The 24,918-nt window shown below is 65.4% G+C and overlaps 6 protein-coding genes across 6 annotated transcripts; 3 read left to right on the top strand and 3 right to left on the bottom strand.

The window, feature by feature from the left end:
- Nucleotides 1-510: 510 nt before the first annotated feature.
- PFL1_05047 (uncharacterized protein) lies at nt 511-3,359 on the top strand (the record flags this gene model as incomplete). Its single annotated transcript, XM_007882576.1, has 2 exons — nt 511-2,367; nt 2,481-3,359. The coding sequence occupies 2 exons, from the start codon at nt 511-513 to the stop codon at nt 3,357-3,359; spliced, it is 2,736 nt and encodes a 911-aa protein (XP_007880767.1).
- Nucleotides 3,360-3,832: 473 nt separating this feature from the next.
- Nucleotides 3,833-8,683, bottom strand: PFL1_05046 (uncharacterized protein; the record flags this gene model as incomplete). Its single annotated transcript, XM_007882575.1, has 2 exons — nt 3,833-4,055; nt 4,170-8,683. 2 exons carry the CDS (start codon nt 8,681-8,683, stop codon nt 3,833-3,835), a joined length of 4,737 nt encoding a protein of 1,578 aa, XP_007880766.1.
- A 2,305-nt stretch (nt 8,684-10,988) lies between these two features.
- On the top strand, nt 10,989-12,927 carry PFL1_05045 (uncharacterized protein; the record flags this gene model as incomplete). Its single annotated transcript, XM_007882574.1, has 5 exons — nt 10,989-11,159; nt 11,271-11,364; nt 11,476-11,490; nt 11,603-12,131; nt 12,255-12,927. The coding sequence occupies 5 exons, from the start codon at nt 10,989-10,991 to the stop codon at nt 12,925-12,927; spliced, it is 1,482 nt and encodes a 493-aa protein (XP_007880765.1).
- A 508-nt stretch (nt 12,928-13,435) lies between these two features.
- On the bottom strand, nt 13,436-13,813 carry PFL1_05044 (uncharacterized protein; the record flags this gene model as incomplete). The annotated part of the gene is made up of 2 exons (XM_007882573.1): nt 13,436-13,477; nt 13,574-13,813. The coding sequence occupies 2 exons, from the start codon at nt 13,811-13,813 to the stop codon at nt 13,436-13,438; spliced, it is 282 nt and encodes a 93-aa protein (XP_007880764.1).
- Nucleotides 13,814-14,445: 632 nt separating this feature from the next.
- Nucleotides 14,446-18,465, top strand: PFL1_05043 (uncharacterized protein; the record flags this gene model as incomplete). Its single annotated transcript, XM_007882572.1, has 1 exon — nt 14,446-18,465. One exon carries the CDS (start codon nt 14,446-14,448, stop codon nt 18,463-18,465), a length of 4,020 nt encoding a protein of 1,339 aa, XP_007880763.1.
- Nucleotides 18,466-19,703: 1,238 nt separating this feature from the next.
- PFL1_05042 (uncharacterized protein) lies at nt 19,704-23,730 on the bottom strand (the record flags this gene model as incomplete). Its single annotated transcript, XM_007882571.1, has 3 exons — nt 19,704-19,814; nt 19,983-20,765; nt 20,890-23,730. 3 exons carry the CDS (start codon nt 23,728-23,730, stop codon nt 19,704-19,706), a joined length of 3,735 nt encoding a protein of 1,244 aa, XP_007880762.1.
- Between the last annotated feature and the right edge of the window lie 1,188 nt (nt 23,731-24,918).

Genomic DNA, 24,918 nt, shown 5'->3' with positions numbered 1-24,918 from the left:
CCAACACTCCAACACCTCGCCTGCCTGCAGCCAGAGAGAGAAGCGGTGAAGGCCACGCCGAAAAACCCCGGGTGACGCCCGTCGGCGCATCCGGACAGGCGCGCACAGCAAAGGTGGGGAGGGGAGCAGAGGAGGGGGGGCCCAACGTCTCTTCAGCCCCGCCCTGCCCGCCCGCGCTCCCAAAACACAAGAGCAAGGACGCAGGCCGTGGCTGAAGAGAGCTTGGCCTGCTGCTTCCTTCCCGCCCATACCTTCCTTCTCTCCCCTCCGCCCGCCACTCGCCTCCGACCAACCTGCGCTCCATATCAAACACTCTCTTCTCTGGCCTCTCTCTCTCTCTTGGTTCCGCCAAGGTGCTTGCCCTCACTCCCAACCTTGTTCTTTGGCCCGCTCGCTCCCCTGCCACGCCCGAAGAGGACTCCCGACGCAGTCACCAACGTCCGCAGTCGACAAGCAAGCAGCCTGGCATCCCTGCCAGTGAGCCCAAGTGCGCACGGGCTCGACCCGACGATGAGCGCCACCTTCGCTACCGCCGCTGCTGCCGCCACCGCCTATCCCTACCACGCGCTCCAGGCCAGCGCTACCAACCAACGACCACCAACCGCAGCCACCGCAGCCCACACAGCGAGCCCGCAAAAGATGGCCCCGGCGATCCGCCCAGGACAGTACTCGAGGGCCCCCACCCAGACTTCGGCCCCCCTCGAGCCTCACAGCCCCTCGAAGAGCACCTTCCGCATCCTATCCCAGGGTGGCGGGCTCGACCGCAGCGATGGCCAGGGCGGCAGAAGCATCGATCCCCGCACCGCGCCAAACAAGGAGAACAACCCGCCAACCGTCTTTGCAGCAAGGCCAAGCTCCCCCTCTAAACCCGCTTCCAGCGGCTTTTCGATCGCAAAAAGCAACCCGGTCATCGACCCCAAGTATCGGCTGCGCGGCAACTCGCCCGAAGACACCCAGCGAACGGCCAGCAGCTCTAGGCTCAAAATCCGCACCGCCTCCTCGTCCCACAGCCCGTCCAAGGGAAGGGCACGGAGCCGGAGCCGCAGCCGGCTGTTTGGCGGCAGCAGCAGCAGAGCCGCCTCGCCCGAACCCATCGAGGAGCCGCCAAAGACGCGCGAGGAGATCGACGACAGCTTCGTGCGACTCCTCGACGAGATGCAGGTCCAGCCAGAGCTCAGGAAGAAGCTCCTCTCGCTCGACTCGACAGTCAAGCTCTCGATGCTCAAAGGCCAGGCCACCCTCAGCCTGTCTGGCATGGGATTCGACGACTCGACCAGCGGGTCGCCGACCAAGTCTCGACAGCCGATCCCGGCCCAGATGCGGAAAACCAAGAGCAGCGCCAACCTGCATGACGAGCACGGCTCTGCGTTTGGCGAAGACGACGGCGAGGCCCTGCAGCCGCCCAACCGATCGCAGATCTTTGGCGGCGGTCGCAACTCGCGAAGCGCTTCCGGTGGCTCGGTCAGCTCCAGCTCCGAGCACAGCAGCGCAAAGAATAGCGCAAAGAGGGGCAGCATCGACGTCTTCCAGGGCCTTCGCGGCGGCCTCAAGTCGCCCAACCTCGGCCAGGGCGGGTCGCTCCTGTCGCTGCAGAGCACCGCCACGGGTACAGGCGGAAGGCAAAGGGCCATGTCGTTTGGCAAGGAGCTGGCGCTCGGCAAGGAGACGCCGGACGCGTTCGCCGCCATCCTCAAAAGCGTCGATGCGCGCCGGCTCGACGTCGACAAGGTCAAGCGAATGCGGGCCGTCGTGTCTTCCGAGTCGCCCGCCTGGATCTCGCAGTTTGTCGGTCCCGAGTGTGGCGGCTACGACGCCATGCTGGTCCGCCTCGACGAGCTGCTTAGCATGGAGTGGCGCGAGGAGCAACACGACGACAAGCTCCTCCACGAGCTGCTGAGGTGCTTTGTCGCCCTGAGCACCACCGAGGTCGGCCGCGGGGCGCTCCAGCAGCAGGCGCCGACGCCCTTCAAGCAGCTCATCGACCTCCTCTTTTCGGAAAAGAAGCCCGGCGAGCTGCCGACGCGCAAGCTCATGGTCGACCTGGTCGCCCTCGTCCTCGACCTGCAGCTCCCCGCGACGGCGCAGTCGGCGACGAGCCCGCTCAACTTTCTGCTGCAGCTGCTGCAGAACCCCGTCGACCCGGCCAAGGAGGCCGTCGTCGACTTCATCAAGCAGACGCACACGCCGCGCCCCTTCAAGGTCTACCTCACCGAGCTGGCCTCGGTCTGCCGCGACTACTTCTGGGTCTTCTGTCACTCGCAGAACCGCTACTGGCGCTACGAGGAGCTCGACGTCGAGACCATCAAGACGCCAAAGGTGCCCGGTGGGATGACGGGCGGCGTCGAGTTCGAGGCGATGGGCTATCTTGTGAGTGTCTCCACGCTGCGAGCCCTGCCTGATCGATCTTGCTCCGCGTTGCACCGATGCTGACCTTTCCAATGCGACCCGCACGCCCTGCCCAACCCCGCCTCTCGTTCCAGACGACGCACTTCCGACTGATCAACTCGATCGGCGAAGCGCTGGCGCAGCCCGCGGGGCATGGCCCCGTCGCCACACGGCCCGACATGTCGGCGTACGACTTTCACGCGCACCTGTTCGCCTCGGGCATGGAGCGGATCGTCGCGCACCTGCGCCGCTCGTCGCAGCACTACTACTCGCCGATGCACCTCGAGCTGGCGCGCTACATCTCGCTCGCCACGGCGGCGCGGTACGCGCTGCCGCACCACATCACCGACTGGCTGATGCCGTCGCGGAATCCGGCGCCCGCGCCGACCTACCAGCTTGGCAGCCTGGGCACGGGCTACGGCTTCTCGGGCCAATTTATCCACTCCCTGGTGCCCGCTCGTCAGTCGTCGATCGAGGAGGAAGCTGCGTCGCCGCAACCGTCTGGCGCGGGAGGGGTCAGGGCCGTGGTAGCCAGCGGCGAGTCGGCCCAGACGACGGCGGCGACCAACGCACCCGCCATCCCGGCGCACCAGAACCTGTTCCGCGGCGCCGAAGTCGCGGTAACGGCCCACAACGGCCGAGCCTCGCCGACCAAGGACAAGGACAAGGACGTCTCGCCTCCTTCACCGTCGAAACCCTACGCATCCGGGCGCTGGCTCGCCAACGCCAGCAAACCCGGGCCCGCTGCCCCCGCCTCGACCGCCGCAGCAGCAGGACCGAGCGGCAATCTGCCCAATCCGCACTCGGTGTCGCCGACGACGGCGCAGATGGAGCTCGCGCCGCCGCGCCCGCTCGGCCGGGCCGCAGAGGACTCGGTCGTCGGCTCGGCCATCAAGAAGTGGGAGTCGCGTGCCAAGCCCGCCGCCGCGCCTAACCCGTCTCGAGCTGGTCTGGGACTCGGTTGGGCCAGCTGATGTGATCCCGCCGCGCTCTGCCCTCACCCGTCCCTGCTCTCCCCGATCCGTGCTTCCGGTCCCGCACCCTCATCTCGATCCGATCTGCGACCCGCTTAGAATGCCCGTGTCTCCACGCGGCCGGGCATCACCGCGCCCCCATCGCTACTGCCTCTGCTGCGTCCGCCCGTCCTGCTGTATCTCTGTACTATCCCACCCCGTCCCGTCCCGTCCCAAGCTTCCTCGACCCGCTTCACCTCGTCCTCCTTCGTCTTCTCCCCATGTCCACCGAGAGTACCGCAGAGACGACACAGCCTGACCACTCGCACGCGCACTCGCACTCGCACGCGCTCGAAATGCACGACATGGCCATGACCACCGCATCGCATCGCACCGCACCGCACCGCACCGCACCGCACCGCATCGCATGCCGATGTGACGTGCAACGATTCCAGAGACGTATTCGCGCCTCGTGACTGCGGGCGAGTGCGGCGTTACCGTTCGTCGTCGTCGTCGATGTCGGAATCATAGACGATCTCATCGTCGTCGGCGACGACAAACGAGTCCTGGCTGTACCGATCCTGGCTGTCCTGGGTGTAACCCACCGCTCCTCCTCCTGCGGCGGCGGGGGACTGTTGACCGAATCGACCTCCGAGTCCAGGGAAGGGGGTACGGTTGCCCAGTCGGTTCTTGAATGGCGTAGGTGCGTTTTGCGTCCTGCCATCCCAGAAGAAGGTAGGGGTGTGACGTCGTCGAGGAGAGAAAGTGTCAGTGGATCGAGCTCGTGCGAGGCAACTTGGAGGAAGGGGTGGCAATGCGGTCAAGACTTACAGCAGGCTGCCCATGTAGACGCTCGTCTGGTTGTATCCGCGCGGTGCCTGGGTGGGTTCAAAGTGACCCACGTACCTCCGGTCCTCGTCGTCCTCGTCGCTGCTGCCAAGGCCCGAGTCGTTCTCGTCGCCCTCGCCGTGGACAGACTCGTCGGTGGACCGCTCAGCCTCGTACCGGAACAGGGCACGCGACGTCGGCGACGCCCCGATCCGCTTCTTGCCCGTCTTGGCCGCTCTCTTGTTCGCGCCCGCCGCGCCCCCCTTTGCCTTCTTCTTCGATGCCTGAGAGTCGAGGGGAGGCGTCTTGATGGACGATGCTGATGCACCGGCGGCCTCTGCCGACTCGTCCGAAGTGGCGGCGGCGGCGGCGGCGGCGGGGACCAAGCGACGACGCGGCCGCACGGGTCGTGAGAGTGGCGACTCGTCCGGATCAGGAAGAGCAACCCGGGCGCGACGACGAGGAATCGAGTCCGGGGGGCCCATCGTGCCAGGAGCGGATTGCGGTCCCGAGGCCATCGTCGCGGCCCCTACTGGCGGTGGCGATTGCGACGACGTGGCGAGGATCCGGCGCGGGGCTGCCCGTCTGCGAAGCGCAGCGCCGGCTGGCCGAGATCCTTCAGCGTCGGAAGCGACATCGACGATCGAATCAGAGTCACTGCCGTTGCCTCGCTCTTGCGCCGCTGTCCGAGCTGCCGTGTCGTCGCGCCGACGTCGACCCGCTGCCTTGATTGGGCTCGACACCTCGTGTCGATCTCCAGCTGGACCGGGAACGCCGATTTCGGCCGTGTGCTGCAGCACGCTGAGGCCTACGGCTTCCGAATGCGATGCGAGAGTGTCCGGCAACAGCGGAGACGTCGCGCTCGCATCGGCATCGCCTCGCAGCAGCAGTGATGTCGGAGCGGCGTCGAGAACGGGCGACCTAAGCGCTGCCAAGTCCGCCGCTTCCAGTGTCGGCGTTGTGTTCCGAGGCTTGGCAGCCTGGGTGATGTCGCCAATCTGTCGTTCGATGTCTGAGTCGACCTGCAGCGATCCGAACTCGTCGTCCGAGTCTGCACTCACGACCCGTGCCTTTTTCGACGGCCGTGGCGTGCTGCTGGCAAACGAGACGGCAGTGGCGCGCGGCTTGCTGCTGCGCAGGTCCGACGCGAGGTTGGCCGACGACGACTCCTGCAGCGCCAGCTTGGGCGTGCGTGGAGAGGCCGCTGCCACGTCCTGCGAGGAATCGAGAATCTCGATACAGTCTGCCTTGGTCTTTTCAGGGGCCGCAGGAGCAGACGGTGCGGCAGAGACTCTCCGCGTGCCCAGACGCCGGCGGGTCGATCGCTGCTCGCTGACCTGAGAATCGCTCGGGGTCAGGCGATCCTTGGACGGTGTTGCTGCGGAGGATGTGGCCGACAGAGAGGGTTGCCTTCGCCCGCCTCTGTTTGCAGGAGCCGACGAGCCGCCAGATTCTGCCGTCGCCGGCTCGGTGGCAAACAGGCCACGCTTCAGAAGTTTTTCGATGTACCGGTCGGCCTCGTCGTCGTCGTCGGCGCCCTTGGCCTCGGACTCGGACTGGCTGCTGCTAAGCAGGAGCTTCTTCCTCCTCGCCGTGGCAGGATCGTCGCTGCTGTCGTCGTCGTCGTCATCGTCTCCGTCGTCGCCGTCCTGGCCGTCGCCTCCACCGTCGCCGTCGCCGCTCTTCTTCCGCTTCCTCGTCAGCTTTGAAGCCTTGAAGAAGCCCATCAGCGTGCCCTCGGGCACGTTGCGCGCTGGATCGCTGTTGCGCTGCCGCTTCTGGCCGGTAGCCTTTGCCTTGCCTGCAGCCTTGCGACCGTCGCTGACCATTGACGGCTCAAACTTGGGCTGGTCGACCTGCTTGAGCTCCGGTTCGGGGCGGATGTCGTCGGGCACCATGCGCTTGACGTCGTCGTACAGCTCGACGGCGAGGCCCGAGTTGATGTCGTTCTGGACCGCCTTGTACGAGTCCTTGGACTGCTGCCAGTTGAGCTCCTCGCGGCCTTCGGACATGAGCACGACGATCTTCCCGTCGCGCTTGCGGCCCGTCCGGCCGACGCGCTGCAGCATGCGCACCGAGTCCTTGACCGCCTCGTAGCAGACTGTCAGGTCGACGTCGCCGATGTCGAGGCCCTCTTCGCCAATCGAGGTGGCGACGAGCACGTTGAAGTCGCCGTTCTTAAACTGCTGGATGACGCGCTCCTGGTCGCGCTGCGACATGCCCTTGCCGCCGTTCTTGGTCGTCGCCTGGCCGACGAAGGGCGTCACCTTGAGGCCGGAAGATGTGAGGTAGTCGACGATTTCCATGACGCACTCGCGGAAGCTGCAGAAGACCATGACGCGCGTCTCGTGCTGGGTGCCCTCGACGCCGTTGCTGCCCGCCACGTCCTCTGCGAGCATCTGCTGGGCGCAGTGGGTGTTGAAGTGGGTCTCAACGAGCTGCCGGAGCGCGCTCATCTTTGGGTGGATGATCTGGCCCTTTTCGTTCTGCATCATCTCGAGCTCGCGGATGATTTCGCGGATGGTCGAGTTGGCGTTGGACGACATCGTCTGCTTCTTGGTGCCGGCCTTTTTGCCGCGCTCGTCGATGCCGCGCTGCTTGGTGAGGACGCGGTTGTAGAACATGGTGGCCGACTGCTCCAGCAGGTGCTGCATCAGCGTCGCCATCTCGGCCAGCTCCTTGATGACAGTGAAGAGCTGCGGCCTCTGCGCCCGCACCGCCTTGTGCCTCGGGTCGCTGAGGAGGGAGCGCACCGCAAAGGGATGGACCATCATCGGATCCCTCTGGTGCAGCATGCCGTGCTTGCTGAGCGTCTCCATGTGCGTCCGCATCAGCCGGCCCCACTTGTCGCGCACGGCGTTGAGGTCCCTGCCGAGCCGGATGCGCACGATCTCCTCGTGCTTCTTGTGGACGTAGCGCCGGATGTCGAGCGAGGCCTCGGTGCGGATCTCGATGAGGCCAATGTGGAGGCGGTCGATGACCTCCTGCACCCTCTCGGCATTGCTGCCCGGCGTCGCCGTCAGCGCCAGCACGCGGAAGTGCGGGTTGGTCTGCATGAGCATGCTGATGACGTTGCAGTAGGCAAACTTGCCCGTTGCGCGGTGGGCCTCGTCGACGACGACGCAGACGACGTCCGAGGGGTCGCAGGCGCCGCTGGCGAGGTCGTTTTCAAACGTCTGCGGCGTCATGTAGAAGATGCGCTTCTCCTTCCAATGGTCGCCGCGAAGGGCGCGCTTGGTGCTGCCGGTGAGGTCGATGGCCGTGTTCCAGGGCAGCCCGCAGATGCCGTGGCAGGCGATCTTCTGCTGATCGACCAGCGGCCGCGTCGGCGCGAGGAACACGATCTTGCCCTCGGGGTACCAGCGGAAAAAGTTGAGGATGACGACGGCCGCGATGAACGTCTTGCCCAGGCCGGTCGGCAGGGCGACGAGCACGTTGTTGAACAGCGATCGCTGGACGATGTTGTACTGGTAGTCTCGCCTCTCCATGTTGATCGGGTAGATCCAGGTCCTGGCCGCTTCGCGATCGATCTGCTGCTTGATTGTCTTGGCCGGCTCGGGCAGGTGCACTTTTGGCGCCGGCGTCGCCTTGTTCTGCCAGCCGGACTTGGCGTCCCAGTCCCCCTGTCCGCCGTCGCTGCCGTTGTTGTTGTTGTCATCGTCGTCGTCGTCGTCGTCGTCGTCTCCATCTCCGTCGACGTAGGCGCCGAACTCGTCCCTCTCTCTTTCCCTTGCCCTGCCTTTTCCCTTGTTCTTCGACATCCTCCCGCTCTTGGCGTATGCGGTCCTGTCCCACTGCTTGGTCGTCGGCTGCCGCTGTCTGAGTCCGCCGTTGGAGCCGACGCCGCCGGACGTGTTGCTGCTGGCCGAGATCGATATGTGGCCGGGCGATATGGGAAGGATTTTGGCCGGTGTGCTGGAAGGTACGGCCTCGCCAAAAAGCGTCATCTGCCGGTGACCGCCGGAGCTGGTGCGGTTCGACGCCGGACCGCTGCCGGAGGACGTCCTGGCAAAGGAAGTAGACAGCGTGCGCCCGATCGGACGGGCCGAACCGATCTGGTTGGCGGGTCGCGAGCTTGGCCCCGCTGCCATGCGGGAAGAGGCCAGCTTGTGGCCAGCGCCGTCGGCCTTGGCCGCAGACAGAGGCTGGACATCGGGTGAGCTGGGCATGAAGAAGAGAGGTATCCCGGAGCTGCCGTGCGCGCGAGCGGCGCGGCTCTCGGGCGGGTCGATCTCGTCGATGCCGAGGAGTACATCATCGTCGAAATCGTCCTGGTCGAAGGTGTCGTCTGCGGATCGTGCGAGCGTGGAAGCAGCTGGAGGGAGGTTCGACGAGTGCGACGTTGAGGCTCGCTGCTGGAGCGCAGCCCTGTTTGCTGGCGGTATGGCGGCCGACCTTACGACGGCGGGAGCTGCGATGGGCTGCGGCTTTTCGAGGCGCTCGAGGCTCTCGAGCTCTGCCTCGTCGAGCTGCGCCAGGTCGAGCCCGTCGTCGAACTCGTCGAACTCGTCGGACATGGTCGGTCTGGTCGGTTGATCAGGTTGATCAGGCGGTCGCTCGATCGAGGCAGTGCAGTGGTCAAAGGATGTGTGCTGTAGGCCAAGCGCAGCCAGAGGGCAAGGGATGACCCTGGATCGCTGCTCCAGACTGTCAACGCGCAGACGGTCTGCCGTCCTTAGCTGTGGTCGCGACTTGGCGCGGTGGGACTGGCGAGGCCCGACATGGATCAAGGTGGCGGGCGGGAGAGGCTGTAGGTGGTAGTGGCGCGAAGAAGAGCAAATCTTCCTTGCGCCTCAAGAGTGGGGTCCGACGAGAGCCTGAAGGCGACGAGCAGGTTTGCCACCCGATGGGCGTGCGGAAGGGGAAAGGGGGCCGGCCGGTGTTGGTGGTTGAGTCGACAAGGGCGCCAATCGACGCCACCCGGAATCCAACACGCACGGCCTCTCGGGCTGGCCTCCACCAAAATTCCAGCAAAAGCGCGTCGGCTGACGGCCTGCGCTGCTGCCGCGCGTCAGGGCGCGTACAGTGGTCGGGTGAGGCCACTTTGCACCTGCCACGACATCTGCCAGTAGGGCTACCTGGCCTGGCCAGACGAATGCAAGTCACACATCGGCACCGCCTTCCCTAGGCATACCATGCTTCCTTGGCCCATTGCACACAGACCTATAGCGACCTAGCATAGCTGCCTATTCTTTCCTGACCCTTGCACATGCAGGAATTCGACATTCTGCCCACACAAACTGCCTTCCAGCGCTCCAATCAGGCTGCTGCAAGCATCTTTGCAAGCCTGAGGATCAGGACTGGCAGATGAGCAAGCTTGCAGGGCCCTTCCCTGGGCAGATGTGGAGATCTGTGGGGCAAAGTGTCGAAAACGCTTGGAAAACGTTGGAATTCGACATTTTGCCCACACAAAGTGCCTTCCAGCGCTCCAATCAGGCTGCTGAAAGCATCTTTGCAAGCTTGAGGATCAAAACTGGCAGATGAGCAAGCTTGCAGGGCCCCTTCCTGGGCAGATGTGGAGACTTCCAGGGCTGTCTCTGCAGAACCAAGGATGTCAATGATTTTGCAGCGCTTCTTGCACTTTGCTTCACAAACTACCAGATTACACCACAAATAGGCTCTGTGTACCATGGATGGGTGATAGGCTGAGAAGACCAAGGAGGTAGGGCGATGGAGAGACAGTTGGGTAGGCTAGGTTAGTTTTGGCTGCAGGCGTCGCGCTAGCATTTTCGAGGTGGAGGCGGGCGGTGCCGTCAGACAGCAGAGCGACGCCAGCCAGCCTGCCTGCCTTTCTGCCAGCCAGGGTCGAGGGTGATGCACGCTACGCGCCCTGCCTCGAGCCAGGCCAGGCCAGGCTGGGCCGACGATCAAAGGGCACGGCGCCGAGGGCGGGCAGGCCCTGACTAGTCCGGGCTGGCTGGCTGGCTGGCTGGCTGGCTGGCTGGCTGGTTGGCTGGTTGGCTGGCAGACGTGCCTTCATGCAGCGCGGCGGCAGCCCCGACGTCTGGCTCAACCTCCCTTTGCCTGCCCGCACGCCTGCCAGCCGGCCCGCCTCTCTCTCCCCGCTCCGCCGTCGTCTTCCTGGCTCGACCACCACGACTCGTCACTATTTTCCAACCCTCCTCCACGATCCTCACGCCGCCGCCGAGGGACCCCGCGCCGCCGCCACCAATACCACCAACAGCATCGTCTGGATCCCCGCGGTCCGCTGTACGCCAGCCAGCCCCTTGCCTCCCTTCCCGGCTTCGCCACGTCTCGGCATCCCCGTCTTCAAGACACCACACCGCCCGGCGACACGAGACACGACGCGACGCACGCACCGACACCGACGCCGGCGACCTCGTCTTGCCCTCGAGCAGACGATACCGCCCAGCCAACCCGTCGCATCTTGCGCCGGTTCACGCCACCATAAAGCTCCACCCACTCGGTGACTGATCTCGCCGACGTCTTTTCACCCCTCAGCAGCCGCAAGACGCCTTGCCATAGACACGGTGCCCGGCAATATCGTCTAGCCAGGGCTTCCTGGCCCTCTCCTTTGGCTCTTCGAACCTCCTCATATACGCCCTCAAACAACATTTCGTGATGCTGTTCGTGGGCAACGGCATACCGCTGCGCTCGTTTCTGCGAGAACGCGGCGACGAACACCAGCCACCAGCGGAGACCGCAAAGGCGCCACCAAAACGACCTTTGAACAGACCCGCACCGCCACGATCGACTTCGCCGACGGCACAACGGAAGCAGCGCGCGGCTGCACAGCTCCGCACCTCTGCCATGCTGCTCGCCTTGCTATGTCTGACCTCTGCGACAGCGCCGGTCGCGGCGATGCCCTCGCCATACAATGCCGACCGAACCAACTTTTCTGGCTCGCAGTCGCAGCTGCCCGACGACCAGATGTCTGGCTTCTCCTCCTTGACGCGCGACAAGTGGATCGGTCTGACGCTCGCCATCAGCAGCAGCCTCGCCATCGGCACTAGCTTCATCATCACGAAAAAGGTGAGCATGTGGGCGTTGGCTCGGTGAAGCCCGTCATCGGCGGTCATCGCGATCGCAGCCAACGATGACCCGCCCAACTCGAGCTGACCCTCCCTTCTTCCTCTGTGGCAGGGCTTGATGGACGCTGCGGACAGAGGGAGCGGACTGGCCTCTGATGGGCACACTTATCTCCAGAACCCCATCTGGTGGGCGGGTATGGCCACGAGTGAGTGACGATGATGTGTCCGACTGATCTGAGGGTAGGGGTTCCTCTCTCCTGATCGAGGCAAGGCGTCGACTCACCTAATTCCTTCGCTCTCGCTTTCCCTCCCTGCAGTGATCGTTGGTGAAGGTGAGTGATCAACCTTGAAGGAGCATGGCGCTGTGGCTCTTTTGCCGGAAACGGACCGCCGGCTGACGTCTGGCGTCGATCTCGTCTCTGCCCCCCGTCTTTCGCTCTGCAGTCGCCAACTTTGCGGCCTACACTTTCGCCCCGCCCATCCTGGTGACGCCGCTCGGGGCTCTGAGCGTCCTGATCGGGGCGGTGCTGGCGTCCTTTATTCTCAAGGAGGAGCTCGGCCGCCTCGGCCGCGTCGGCTGCGGCCTGTGCCTGGTCGGCACCGTCATCATTGTCGTCAACGCGCCCGAGGACAAGGAGATCCAGACGGTCGACGAGATGCTCAACTACGCGCTTCAGCCCGGGTTCATGTTCTACTGCCTCTTTGTGCTGGCGTTCGCGCTCTTCATGATCTTCCGAATGGTGCCCAAGTACGGGCGCAAGACGCCGCTGGTCTACATCTCGATCTGCAGCCTGGTCGGCTCCATCTCGGTGATGAGCGTAAAGGGCCTCGGCGTGGCGCTCAAGCTCACGTTTGACGGCAACAACCAGTTCAGCCACCCTTCGACCTACTGCTTCCTCATCGTCGTCGTGGTCTGCATCCTCACCCAGATGAACTATTTCAACAAGGCGCTCGACCAGTTCAACACCAACGTGTGAGTGTGGGCCAGCAGCGACGCTCGCTTGCCAGATCCCTCGGCGCGTCCCTGTTGCGAGGATCCGCGACTGACTGCCCTGCCCCTGATCGCTGCCCCTGACCGCCCCCTGCCCTCGCACAGCGTCAACCCGATCTACTACGTCACCTTTACGACGTCGACGCTGCTCGCCTCGTTCCTCCTCTTCCGCGGCTTCAACACCTCGGGCGCGGCGCCCGCCGTGTCGCTGCTGGGCGGCTTCCTCGTCATCTTTGCGGGCGTCTACCTGCTCAACCTCAACCGGCTGATTGACCCCGTCACACAGCAGCCCCGAATGTCGCTCATGACGGGCGAGGGCACGACGCGCTACTCGGAGCACCAGGAGCGGCTGCTGGCCGAGCACGGGCGGTCGCGGCATAGCCTCGGCGGCGGCGGCGGCGGCGGGAGCAACCGCGCCAGCTTTAGCGGCGGGCATGGCGTCTCGGCGCCGAGACGGAGCAGCGTCTACGGCAACCACCACCACGGCCGCAGGGACAGCGCCGGCTCGTCGGTCCTCTTTAATGCCTACGAGAACGAAGAGGCCCTCGGCCTCACCCGTCTCGACGAGGACTCGGACGAGGCGACGAGCGCCTCTTCGCCCATGCTGAGGCAGGGCACGCCCAACGGCAAGCCCCATGCCTCGTTCAACGGCGCGCCGCCCAGACGGGTCCGCACGCCCAACAACGGCGCACCCCACGTCAACGGCGCCCGGGATCCGTCGGTCACGTCCAAGCAGCAGAAGCGGCGGAGCCTGATCGACGATGTGCAGGAGGACTGAGTAGGAAAGTGCTCGGATGTCGGCCCGACGCGGGTTGGCCGCCATTTCGTCATCGCCCTGCTCGCCGACGACACGATCAATTGGCCTGGGCACCCATTCGACGATCTCAAACACGTCTCACGGCCGTCTCGATGCAGCCCATCAGTTCCCAGTCTCGGTCCGGCAAACATCGAGCGCCTCGTCTTGCAATTGTAGCATGCTCTGGTCTGGCAGGCGGAGCGGACCTCGGCATGATCTGCTGCCGCCGCCGTCGCTCCCGCCTGCTCCAACCTCTCCTCCTACCCCTCGCCTCCGCCTTCTCGTCATGACCTCCTCGTCGCCTCGGCCGCTATCGCCGTTCTCCTCGCACGGTATCCTCGTCTTGCACGCACGCCATCTGTTGTACGAATCCCTCTCCACGGTACGATTCCAAGGTCGAAAAGAGTCACTGCGCTTGCTCGTTGCCCGGGCGGGCCACGGGCTGCGTGTTCACTTGCCGACGGTACGCCCCTTTTGAACGAGCGTGACGCTATTGCAGAGCGTCAAGCGGCGTCCCTCGATCCTTGCGAGACTGCCAGGTAGCAGGGATGTCAAACAGGCGGGGAGCCAGGTTCAGCAGCGAGCGACGTTGGCTGATGTAGGACCGCGTTCCGGGGGTCGTCCTCACCTTGTTGAGGGCCTCGGCGACCTGGGTCGAATGGCGGCGGCGCTCTTCGACCATGTCCTTGATGAGTCGCATGGCTTCCTGCTTGTCGATGGCTTGATTGCCGCACCTCGATCTCTTGAGCTCTGTCGAGCTCTTGAACGTATCCCAGTCGGTGCTCCGGTTGTCTTCAAAGGTTGAGATCTGCTCCAGCCACGAGCCCAGCGAGTCCAGCGCTTGGAGGTCCTCGCGACCCCTGAACATCGGACATGGGGCAAGTCGCTCGCTAGATGGTTAGTGGTCCCGGATACGACGGCGGTGCGGCCATACGACGGGTCACTTTGTCGACTCGCAGGGCGGCGTCCATCTCGCGAAACACCACCAACACCATCGACGAACTCGGCGCAAATGACGGTCGAGAAGTCGCTTTTGTTGCCTTCGTTTTTCTCGAGGACGGCCTCGAATACGTTGAAGTCGATGAGGACCTCGAGCCTGTCGATGGCGTAGGCAGCAGAAGCGTCTCGGAAGGTGGGAGGGGCTCGAGGCCAGCCTATTTCAACAAGGGCGACTCACCGCTCGGACGAGGGGCAGGGGTGGCAGAGGTGAGGTACGTGTTAGTCTCGCGCCGCGCCGCGCCACGCCACGCCTTTCGGCCTTGTGCCGGGCAGCCGTCGGGACAAGGCCGAAGGCGCTCAGACGCGGGTCGGCCCAAGGCCGAAGAGGAAAAAGCGTCGGCTCAAAGTGGCCGGCCTGGCTGGCCAAGGTCTTCGGCCGCTTGCCGCCCCACCACCACCATCAACCCTCGTCACCCTGGCATATCCTAGGCCTAGCTGCCTCGCCCCTCTTTCGCTCCGCACCGGCCACGCGCGTCGAGCTAGGTCTCGCCCTCGCCCACGATGTCGGCCGGCGGTACCGCAGCCACAGCCACAGCCACAACGGCATCGGCGGCGGCCCCACCACCACAACCACCACTCTCCTCCTCCTCTTCTTTTTCTTCGTCTGACGTACATGGCCTGGCCCGCGCAAGCAGCGGACTGCCATCCTCGTCGTCGTCGTCGCTACAGCACATCCTGCCCCGCACAGAGGACCATGACGATGCCCGGAACCCATCCAGACCCTCCTCGCCTTCGCCCGCCTCGCCGCGAGCAAACAAGCCGAGCGGATCCAACACCGCCGCTACAGCCAACGCCCCTTCTTCTTCGTCCAAGGAGTCGTCTCGTCTGCCGGCGTGCGAGGCATGCCGCTCGCGCAAGATCAAGTGCGACGCCCTCGTACCCGCCTGCACACCCTGCAGGAAGGCGCAACGCGAGTGCGTCGGCCGCGACAAGACCTCGAGCGTCTCCAGGGGCCTCATCTGGGAGCTTCAGGAAAAGGTGCGCGAGCTCGAGCAGAAGCTCTCTTCGGCATCGACGTCGACTTCGGCCCCACAGCCACCAGCATCCCTTCACCACTCGGCCAGCTACGATGCCACCCTCCATCGTCACCCGGACCGCCGTGGCTCCCTCTCGCAGTCCCACCATGATTTGGCCGCGCATTCCTCGTCATCCTCCATGCCCCCCTCCGCGAACGCTGCGACAAGCTCCGGCAGGACGGCCAAGCGGAGAAAGACGGACAGCCACGCCGACGACGGCACCGCCGATGACAGCGACGCCCGAGAAGACCGCGGCCGACTGTCGTCCCAGGACCCGCCGCCCCTCTCTCCTTCGCTTCAGCCGTCGCCCAACGACCTCATACAAGAGACCTCGACCATCTTCGAGACGCTCTCGTCCAACCTCCCCGCTGCTGCACGGCCACGCGACCGGCGTAGACCCTTGGCCAGTGCCAACGCAAGTGCCGCTCACGATGTGGATCGCGCGGGAACAGGGTCGTCGAGAGCGTCCGGACAGCCTGGCTACGCCGCCGACCCTTCAGCTCCGCATGCTTCCCGACATCCGCAAGCCGGCCTTGACGATGCCGGACGCACGTCGCGGCGGATGACCGGATCGAAATCGGCCGCCTCGACCTTCAACATCAGCACCTACGACCGCGGCTTCATCGACCGGCTGGTCAAGCGCTACATTGTCTACATGAATGGGGCACTGCCGGTCATCAACGAGGTGCGGCTGCGCGAGATGACCGACCGAATCTACCGCGCCGACCTCGAGCTCCGCCTCGCCGGACGGGCGGCCACGCGCAGCTCTTCTCCCAAGCCGGCCGAGCGGTACACGGTCTTGATGGCACTGGCCATCGCCTTGGCCTCGCTTTCGCGCTCCCACCACTTCAGCTCCGAGCTCAAGCGGCTCGGCAACAAGCTCTGGAGCGAAGCGCAGAGGCTGATGCCCGAGTTCAGCAAGGTGGCCGACCTGGACAAGCTGCGCGCCATTCTGCTGCAGCTCCTCTACGCCTTCCTCATACCCAAGTCGGGCAGCGTGTGGGAGCTTTCGGGCGCGGCGATGCGTCTCATCACCGAGCTCAACCTGCACTTTGACCGCGAGGCCGACTCGGTCACGCACCAAAAGTACGATGCCGAGATGCTCGACACGCGGCGCCGGCTCTTCTGGACGGCCTACTGCCTTGACCGCAGCCTCGCCGTCGCCCTCGGCCGTCCGCCAGGCCTGTCGGATGCATGGATCCACGTCCAGCTGCCCAGCCTGCGCTCGGATCACGACCTGATCCAGCAGGGCCCCGCTTCGGGCAATGCCTCCGCCGTCCATCTGAGCAACGGCAACGTCGACCGGCTCAAGCAGTCCTACCGCTCCCACATTGCGCTGCGCCGCATCCAGTCCGAGATCCACTGCCGCCTCCACAGCGTCAACCCACGCGACTACTCGCTCGACCACGACGGCATCAGCCTTTCGCAGCCTCTGCCTCCCGACCGCAACCTGGCCTCGATGATGGAGTACGGGCCGCCGACGCCCAACGTGGCGTGGCAGGAGAGGATGGTCAAGAAGCTGCAGGATTGGCGTGCCGGATGCGCCGCCTGCACCAACGATGCCGGCAGCAGCAGCTTCGGCGGAGGCGCAGGTGTCCACGGGGGGAGCAGCGGCGGCGGCGGTGTCGGCGGCGGCGGCATCAGCAGCTTCAACGACCTCTCCGTCGAGGCCATCCCCTTTGTGACGACCGAGTGGATGGAGCTCAATTATAACCTGACGCTAAGCCTCCTCTTCCGCCCTTCGCCCAATAACCCGCGGCCCGACCAGCAGGGCCTGCGGCGCGCCTTTGTCGCCTCGGGCGAGGTGATGAAGCTCTACAAGCTGATGCATCGCACCTCGAAGATCAACTTTCCGTGGCTGGCGACGCACAACCTCTTCATCTCGGGCCTCACCTACCTCAACTCGCTCGAGAAGCTGGCGCGGCAGGGGCTCAGCAACCCGACGTCGCTCGTCGACATCATCTTCAATGTCCAGAGCTGCACGTCGGTTCTCGAGGCGCTGACGTCGCTCGAGGACGGGTACAATACACGGGTGCGCGACACGTTCGACACCGCGGCGGCCGCGGTGCTCAAGATCATCCTGGAGCCTTCTCGGGGCGGCAGCGGCGGCGCCAATGGCGGAACCGTGCTTGAGTCGACGGTGTCCGGTTCTCTGACGCCGATGCCGAATCCGTTGAGGGCGATGATGGGCGGCACGACGGGCCATGGCGGCTTCAGCACCAGCGGCGGCGGCGGCGGCGGCGGCAGCAACAGCAGTAGCGGCAACAGCAGCGGTGCCGGTGCAGCTGGACTCGGCAGCGGGGCTGGCGGCAGCAACAGCGGCGGCGGCGGTGCCCTCATGATGGCGGCAACAACATCCGGCGGCGGCTTCGACTCTTCGCTCCGCAGCGCGAGGCAGGGCAGCCCGGCTCTGCGTACCTTCCCCACTTCGTCGGCTCCCAACAGCTTCATGAGCCCGACGTGGCTGTCGGACGCCACGTGGAACACGGTGGCAGCGTCCAACTCTGCTCCGCCTGGCTCGACGATCCTCGTGGCCGCACCCCCTCGCAACGTGTACTCGCAGCTGCAGCGGCCCACGTCCTCGCTGTCGTCGGCAATTCACTCGGCACCGGCAATCTCGCAGCAGCGCACCACGGCGCAGGGCTCGCCGCCTCTAGCGCCGACCACAAGCTACGGGCAGGCGCAGCAAGATGGATTCTCGGTGGGCGGCGCAGGCAGCCACCATGCCTTTTCTGGCATGGCTGCGCTGAGCCCCGTCGTGCTCGGGTCCATCTCTCCCTCGACGGTGCAGCGCAACGGGCAGGACGGCCACGGCGGCGGCGGCATTGGCACGTACAGCGGCAACGGTGGAGGCGGCTCGAACGGCGTCACGACGGACGGCAACCAGACCAACGGCTCGCAGAACGGAGGCGGCGGGACGAGCGACACCGGCCCCACGTTTGGCTTCCACAACTGGCTTTTGCAGCCGTACGAGGGCGGAGGATGGGGCCTGGACTCGACATCCGGGTTCCTGGGAGGAGGCGGCAGTGGAGCATTTGATCCCTCCATCTCCCCCTCGTCTTCGACGCGCGGCGGCGGCGGCGGCGGCAGCGGCGGAGGAGGAGGGTTGGGCAACCCCTTCTTCAACGACGGCAGCAGCGCCGCCGGAGGAGGGCTGGGCAACTTTTCCGATGGCACTCCAAGCGTCTCTGGCGCGGCGGACGGGGCGGCGGGCGGGTACGATTTCAGCTCGGTCTTTGAGGCTGCCACCAGCGGCGCTGCGGGGGTCGACGAGGCCGAGCGGCGACGGCTCAAGGCCGAACCGGCCAACGGTGGCGGTGGGGGCGGTGGCGGAGACTCGCATCGTCGGGGATCGTTTAAGCTGCCGGATGGCGAGGGGCAGCAGCAGCGCGACGACGGTGCCCACTCTACGGGCGGAGGAGGAGGGGGAGGGGAGACGAGGACGCAGCACCAGCAGGATACGTCGTTCCTGGAGATGCTGGCCGACGTCTCGCGGTCGCTGTGAATGCGGATGACGGGGATGGAGCTGGCGATGCAGCAGCGAATCAAAGATGCTATCCCCTCGGGGTGCTGCCACCCGCCTCTTTGCCTCTGTCCGTCCCTACTTTGTCTGCGGAGCCGGGCCAGCGTGTCTGCTTGACGGGACCCGTTTCTATAGGCCGCGCTAAGTCAAGTGGAGCGGTAGGTCGGCGAGTGAAACGGGCGAGACCGGTCGCGTCGCGGTCCAGACGGCCCGAGAGCCAACTGGGAAAGAAGAGATACGGCACCACTGGCTTGCCCTCGTGAAGATGTACTAGTCATGATGGAGCATCACACACTCTCTAACCCATGCCAATCAAAAGCGGCGGCCAAACGCCGTCAAAACGCGGCGTTCGTGGCGAAATGCGCGGAGGGCATGCCCTCCCCCCCCCAGAAAAGCGGGTACGAAACCGCAACCGCCGCGCTCTTCCCCTCGTTTCCGGGACAACGACTCGATCAAGGATGCAATCAGGAGCAGAGGCGTTCTACACCGGGGCACGGTGTACATCCCAAGCTGTGCGAACGGGCTGGAGCGGGGGCGGAACCACTCGCAATCCCGCGGTTTGGATCTGGGTGGATGTGCACGCGTCGAGTGGATTTTCAGGGGGCGGGAGATGGCGGCTGGCTATGTTGATTTGCTCTTCGGGCAGCCGAGTCTTCTGAGGTGGTCTGCAAGGGAGATAGGCATGGTCGGATACGGATCGGCAGTGTTCCTATGCACTGAGCGGGGGCGATGCGGGGTCCGGCAGTTTGTGTGCACTTCTACCGTCCCACCCCCCCTTCTTCCCATGGTGCCGTGGCACATCCTCTCGTTCAAGGTGCACCTATCCTTGTCCCTGTCCCCGTCCCTGCTGCACCTGGTCAGCGCCTGCTCGGGAGGGAAGTGAGCTGCCCTGCTCTGCTCTGCAGTGATAGTCTTGAGTGGCAGGGCATCCGCCTGCCGGGCATGCAAACCCGCCCGCGGTGATTGCACGCACGCCTGCTACGAGCAGCTCCAAGCGCCTATTCTGGCCTCGGGATGCATCGTGTCGCAATGCCGCCGTTCGTTGTGGCTTGCAAAGCCGCACCTACGCTGCGAGTCAAGAACAAGGGGTGCTACATGAGGGACTCCGTCAAATCCGCTACGCAGGTCGTTTTTGTCGTTCGTCAGGCCAGGTTCTGGACCACCGATGCCAGTGCTCCGTCGCTTGTTCGTCCCGATCCTCGTCCTGGTCCCCGCCGCCGTCAGACCTCAGTCTCGACCTGACCGCCCAGCTTGTTTTTGGACGTATCCAACTCGCTCTTGACCTTTTCCACCGTGTCCATGGCCTTTTCCTTGAGCTGGTCCACCATCCTCTGCGCGTCGTGTCCGCAGCGCAGTCGTCGAGTTGCACAGGGTCAAAAGGGAGCGTGAGGCAGGCGGAGGGCAAAGAGTCGTCAGCAGGCCGGACGTCAGCCGAGTCGGAGCATAGCGAGCCACGGAGCAGGGGGCAGGGGGGCAGGAGGAGGGGGGGGGAAACTCACCACCGGCTTGAGCTCCCTTGCGCCCGAGCCGTCCTGGATCTGGGTCCACTCCTCCTTCTCCTTCCGGTCCCTGTTCATCCGCCTGAGCATGCCACGCCTTCCCGACCCTCCCACCTCGTCCCCGCTCTCGTCTTCGTCGTCGTTGTCGCTACTGCTATCGCTGCTATCGCTGCTATCGCTGCTCGTGTCGCCGCCGCCACCGCCACCGTACTGCTCCTCGATCTCGGCCTGGGCCATGGCCTCGGTGCCCGAAGACGCCGCACTGGCTCGCCACGCCTCCATCGCAGCGCGCGTGTCGGGACGGGGCGCGGCAAACTTGGTGTGCGTGCGGTCGATGCCCGCGCGGAAGCCGAGCTTGAGCTCGAGCGTCGCCACCCGCTTGCCGCCCAGCGCCTCGCCCTGCGATGCGTCGTGGAAGCTCTGGAAGTTCTGCTTCAGCCTCGAAAGCACCTTGGCGTCCTTGCCGTCCCAGACGGGGACCTGGATGGTCGCGACCTTGTTTCCGCCCGTGTCGCTGCCGCTGCCGCTGCCGCTGCCGCCCACGATCGAGTCCGCGATCTCTGTCAGCCAGACTGCAGCGACCGCCCAGACCGTCGTCTTGCGCAGCTGGTTCTTGGCTCGCCACTCGACCAGCAGCGCAGATGCGTGTCGGCGGTGCACCGGCAGTCGGAGCGGATTCTTCTTGTCCGACAGCGTCCAGACCACGGCATCGTCGCCGGTACCGCCAGAGTGCTTCGACGAAGCAGTCGACGAGATCGACGCCTTGCCGGCGATGGTGCGCAGCTACGCACGGCGAGTGTTCAAGAACGGCATCGAATCGACGAGTCAGCTTCAAGTATAGGGTCGGCTCAAGGATACCCGGATGCCCGCCTCTCTCTCGCCCTCTCGACTCCTTCATCCGACTCACCTTGAGGTAGCAGCCGCCGAGGTCGCTGCGGGTCTGAGCGTCGACAGAATGCAGAGTGACGGCGTCGTGCACCTGCACCGTGCCGATGTCGAAACCGCGCAACGGCCTCTCGAGCCTGCAGTCGACCGAGCGGAAGAGGACCGAGAGGCGGATACGGCCGGAGCCGATGCCGCCAGAGATGGGGTACCAGTCCGTCGACTGCGACTTGTCGCGGAAGAGCGCCTCGAGTCGGAGCGCGACGACGCCAATGATCGGGTCGGCCTCGTTGATGCGCGCCTCGCGCACCGCAAAAACGACCGTGCTGGTCTGCCAGTCGCGGACGAACCTCTCGGTGCCCGCCTGGAAGATGGGCGCGCGCGACTGCATCTTGGTCCGGGTGCGGTAGACGAGGGCATCGCAGATGAGCACCTCGACGTACGACGATGGCGCCTCGGGCGAGGCATCGCCGATCTCGTCGTGCACCTCCTGGCCCGGCTCGAACAGCTTGCGGCGCCGCACCTTGCTCTCCGACCGCTGTGGGACATCGAGCGCCGCAATCTGGTGCACCGTCACCGAGAGGATGCCGCTCGGTAGCGAGGGGTCTGGCGGCGTGTACTCGACCGGCACCTTGCCCGCCTTTTCCGCGCGGTGCAGCAGCTCCTCCTCGATCGGCTTCGGCGTCGCCTGGGTGCCCTTGCTGTCTCTGCCGTCGTCCTTCGCCGCGGCGCCATCGTTGCCGACATCGAGGATCTGCTCGAAGCGGGATAGCTTGGTGTTGACCGGGGCCTTGGGGTAGTAGCCCGCCCGCCAAGTGATACGCCCGCCGCGCTTGGATCCGGGCGTGTCGCCCTTGAGCTCGTCGGTGCGCTCGATGAGCTCCCCCGGGTTCTGCAGCAGTTCGGTGAGCGACACCTCGGCGCGTCCCAGCAGGTCGTCGCTCGAGGTGCGGTCGCTGTCGCGCAGCTCGAGCGCCACCCTCTCTCCAGCCTTGACCACCTCCGGGTGGAGCAGGATGGCGGTGTACTCGTGCCACCTCGGGTTGAGGTCGTCGAGCACGACGCGGGTGCAGTAGAGGACCTTGCCGTAGCGCGAAAACGAGACGGTGACGTAGGGGTCGCTGCTGCCAAACAGAGCGTCGCTGCGCTCGACGGCCTCGGCCGACTCGATAAAGATGACGATGGCGCCGAGCGCCGCAATCTCGCGCTTGATGTCGTCGCCGCTGATGAGCTGCGAAAGATCAAGATCGAGGCTGCCGGGCGCCGTGTAGGTGGCCATGGCCGCGTCGATGGCGTTCTGGACAAACTTGGAGATGACGGGTACGTCCATGATCGAGACGGCGCGGAGCGGCGCCGCATCGATCTCGACGCGGGGCAGGCCGACGAAGGACAGCGTGCTCTTGCCGAGGAAGGGCGCCTGCGAGGTCAGCTGGATGCGGATGCGCAGCGTGCCGACCAGGCCGCGCAGGCTGACATTGACGGGGATGGGGGCGTTGACGACGCCCGTTTTGACGAAGAACGAGAGGAGCATGTGAGCGCTGGTGCGCTTGTGGATCGGCACCTTGTACGGGTCGCCGCCGGTGTGGGCGGGAGGGCGGTAGGCGAAGGCGATCTCGAGGTTGATGTACTCTGCGCCGTCGTCTTCTTCCTCGTCGAGGGCCAGCGGCTCGCCGGGCTTCCTCTCGTTGGCCTTGATGGCCTCTTCGATCTCGCGCTTTGACTCGTCGACCAGTCCGAGCTGCTGGGCGGCCTCGCTGGCGTGCTTCTCGCCGTCCATCTTGTGCTTCTGCTTGGGCGAGGACTTGTCCACCTTGCGGCCGTCGGGCAGGCGGCGGACGGCGAGGATGCGGAGCGATGTGGTGCCCTGGGTGATTTCCGACACCTTGACCGAGTTGACAAAGGCGGGCAGGCTGGCCTGGAGCACGTCCTCGAGCGTGTCTGCGATGCCGTCAAACATCTCGCTGTTGATCTGGGGCCAGAGGACCTTTAGGAAGCTGTTGAGCCACTCTGCGCTCTCGGGGACCTTGGCAGCGTCGACGGCCTGTCCGCGTCGGCGTTCGCGCTCGAGCTCGTTGTCGCGCAGCCCGTCGATGACGCGGCGGTAGACGAGGTGCTGTATCCAGCCGCCAAAGACGCCGCCGGCTGCGAGGGTCAGGGCGGTCGAGATGCGCGGGTTGGTGGCGAGCGACAGGACCGACCAGCCGGCAAACAGGACGGCCTCTGTGCGGGCCATGGAGCGGAAGACCCTCGAGACAATGCCCTCGGAGGGCGCAGTGGTGGGCAGCTGGTAGATGAGGGCGGAGCCACCCTTCTGGACCGAGGGTGCGCCGGCGGGATGCTCTGGGATCTCTGAGGGGTCCTTTGGCGTGGCTTTGTCGTCATCGCGGTTGTGGCTCTGGCTGGTTGCGCCGGGCTGGGGAACTCGAATGCCGTCCTGGACGCTGTCGGACTGGTCGAGGCCGCGGCGGTAGTCTTGTTCGGTGACGTCCCTCTGGCGAAGGGGTGCTCGGGTGATGGGGTCCTGTACGGTCCTCCAATCGGCTGAGCGGCCCTGAAAGACCTCTGCTGCCTGGCCGCCCCTGTCCTTGTGCGGGTTCATGCGGGCTTCGTCTGCGGCGATGCTCTGTCGCTGGCTCTCGGTGGGGGCGTCGATGTCGGATGCGACCTGCTGCGTGGCCTGTTGTGCCTCGCCAGACTGGGGCACATCCGATGCCTTGTCGTGGCCATTGCGGTCGTGGTCGTGGTCGCCGTCGTGGTCGTGGCCCTCGAGATGGTGCTTGATGGAGCGAAAGGGGTGGAAGCCGGAAGAGTGGTGATGCGAGCTGGACTGGGATTGAGCCATGTCGGCGGGCGAATCGGCGGGCATGGTGGCCCGAGGTGAGAGGTTGGCTGCGACCGAGGCTTGGGCGGCGACGCAACTGCCGCAGCTGCTGGGGTGGCGGTGGGCAGGACTGGGCTGGTCAGGTGCAGAGCGGGAGAGGGATGATGGTGTGGCAGAGGCAAGAGACGTGCGAGGACCGGCTGAGAGGCTACGGTGAGGATGCAAGGTGCAGCCGTGGCACGCTGCCAAGAAGCGAAGGGCAAGGAATGGTGAGCTGGTCCAAGCGCGAGCGAGCGAACAAGCCAGGCAGCAAGCAAGCCAGGGAGGGGCCAACGACGAGGCAGGCGGCGTGACCTGGTAGGCAGGGGTGCGAGCGAGAGAAGGCGAGCAGGTTCGTATTCGTCGCCGTCGCCGTTGCCGTCGCCGTCGTGACGATTTCTTCCAGGCTGGATGGAGGCTGCCTGGCCCAAAAGTACCGGGGGCCGCCTCGAGGTGGTATGACGGTGACCCGTGGTAGCTGACGGTGGCGGGCGGGTTGGAAGGTGTTGGTCTGGCTCGTGCGTCTTTTTGGGTACGTCACCCGACAGCCGTATCGGCGCCCAGCCCCCAAGCAAGCAAGCAAAGACCCTTGCCGGCCCGTCAAGCCTCTGTTCGGAACCGACAGACGAGGATGCTTGCCTGCGCCTGCTGGCTGGCGACTGAGCGCACACTGCTAGCTCCTAGTGCACGGGCCCTCGAAAGGGGGCGCCCGTTTATCGCCGCACCCAAAGCCCGCGTTCAGCGTTGACCTGCAGCCGCGCCGCCGCTCTTTTTTCTTTTTTGCGGGGTCAGCTGCAGGTGTGGGTGTGGGTGGCCGACGACGCGGATATGTTGGCCGCAGCTTGGGCTTGTCTGGCTGGCCCACTCTTGATCCCAACCAGCCAGCCAGCCTCTCTGAGCGAGCGGCAATTGCACCCTACCCTACCTCGACGCCCTGGTTGAGCCGCTCCTCGGCCTGGCCTGCGGTGCATGGCGAGGACTGCGCACCGTGCACCTGGACTCTCCTCTGGCGGTCCTCTGCCGCCTGCCTGTCACAAGACACCCGACGCTCCTCGCTCCTCGCTCCTCGTCCTCACTCCTCGCTCCACCAAGCGGTCACGCTACCACGCCCGACGTCACCGACAAGCCTAGCACCACGGCGTATAAAAGCCGCACCGTCGACGACGCCATGAATCGCCTCGCCGCCACGCCTCC

The sequence above is a fragment of the Pseudozyma flocculosa genome, assembly GCF_000417875.1.
Source record: "Pseudozyma flocculosa PF-1 unplaced genomic scaffold scaffold00017, whole genome shotgun sequence".
NCBI classification, from domain to species: domain Eukaryota; kingdom Fungi; phylum Basidiomycota; class Ustilaginomycetes; order Ustilaginales; family Ustilaginaceae; genus Pseudozyma; species Pseudozyma flocculosa.
Note: the sequence above shows the minus strand (reverse complement) of the source record. Positions and strands in the feature narration are given on the sequence as shown.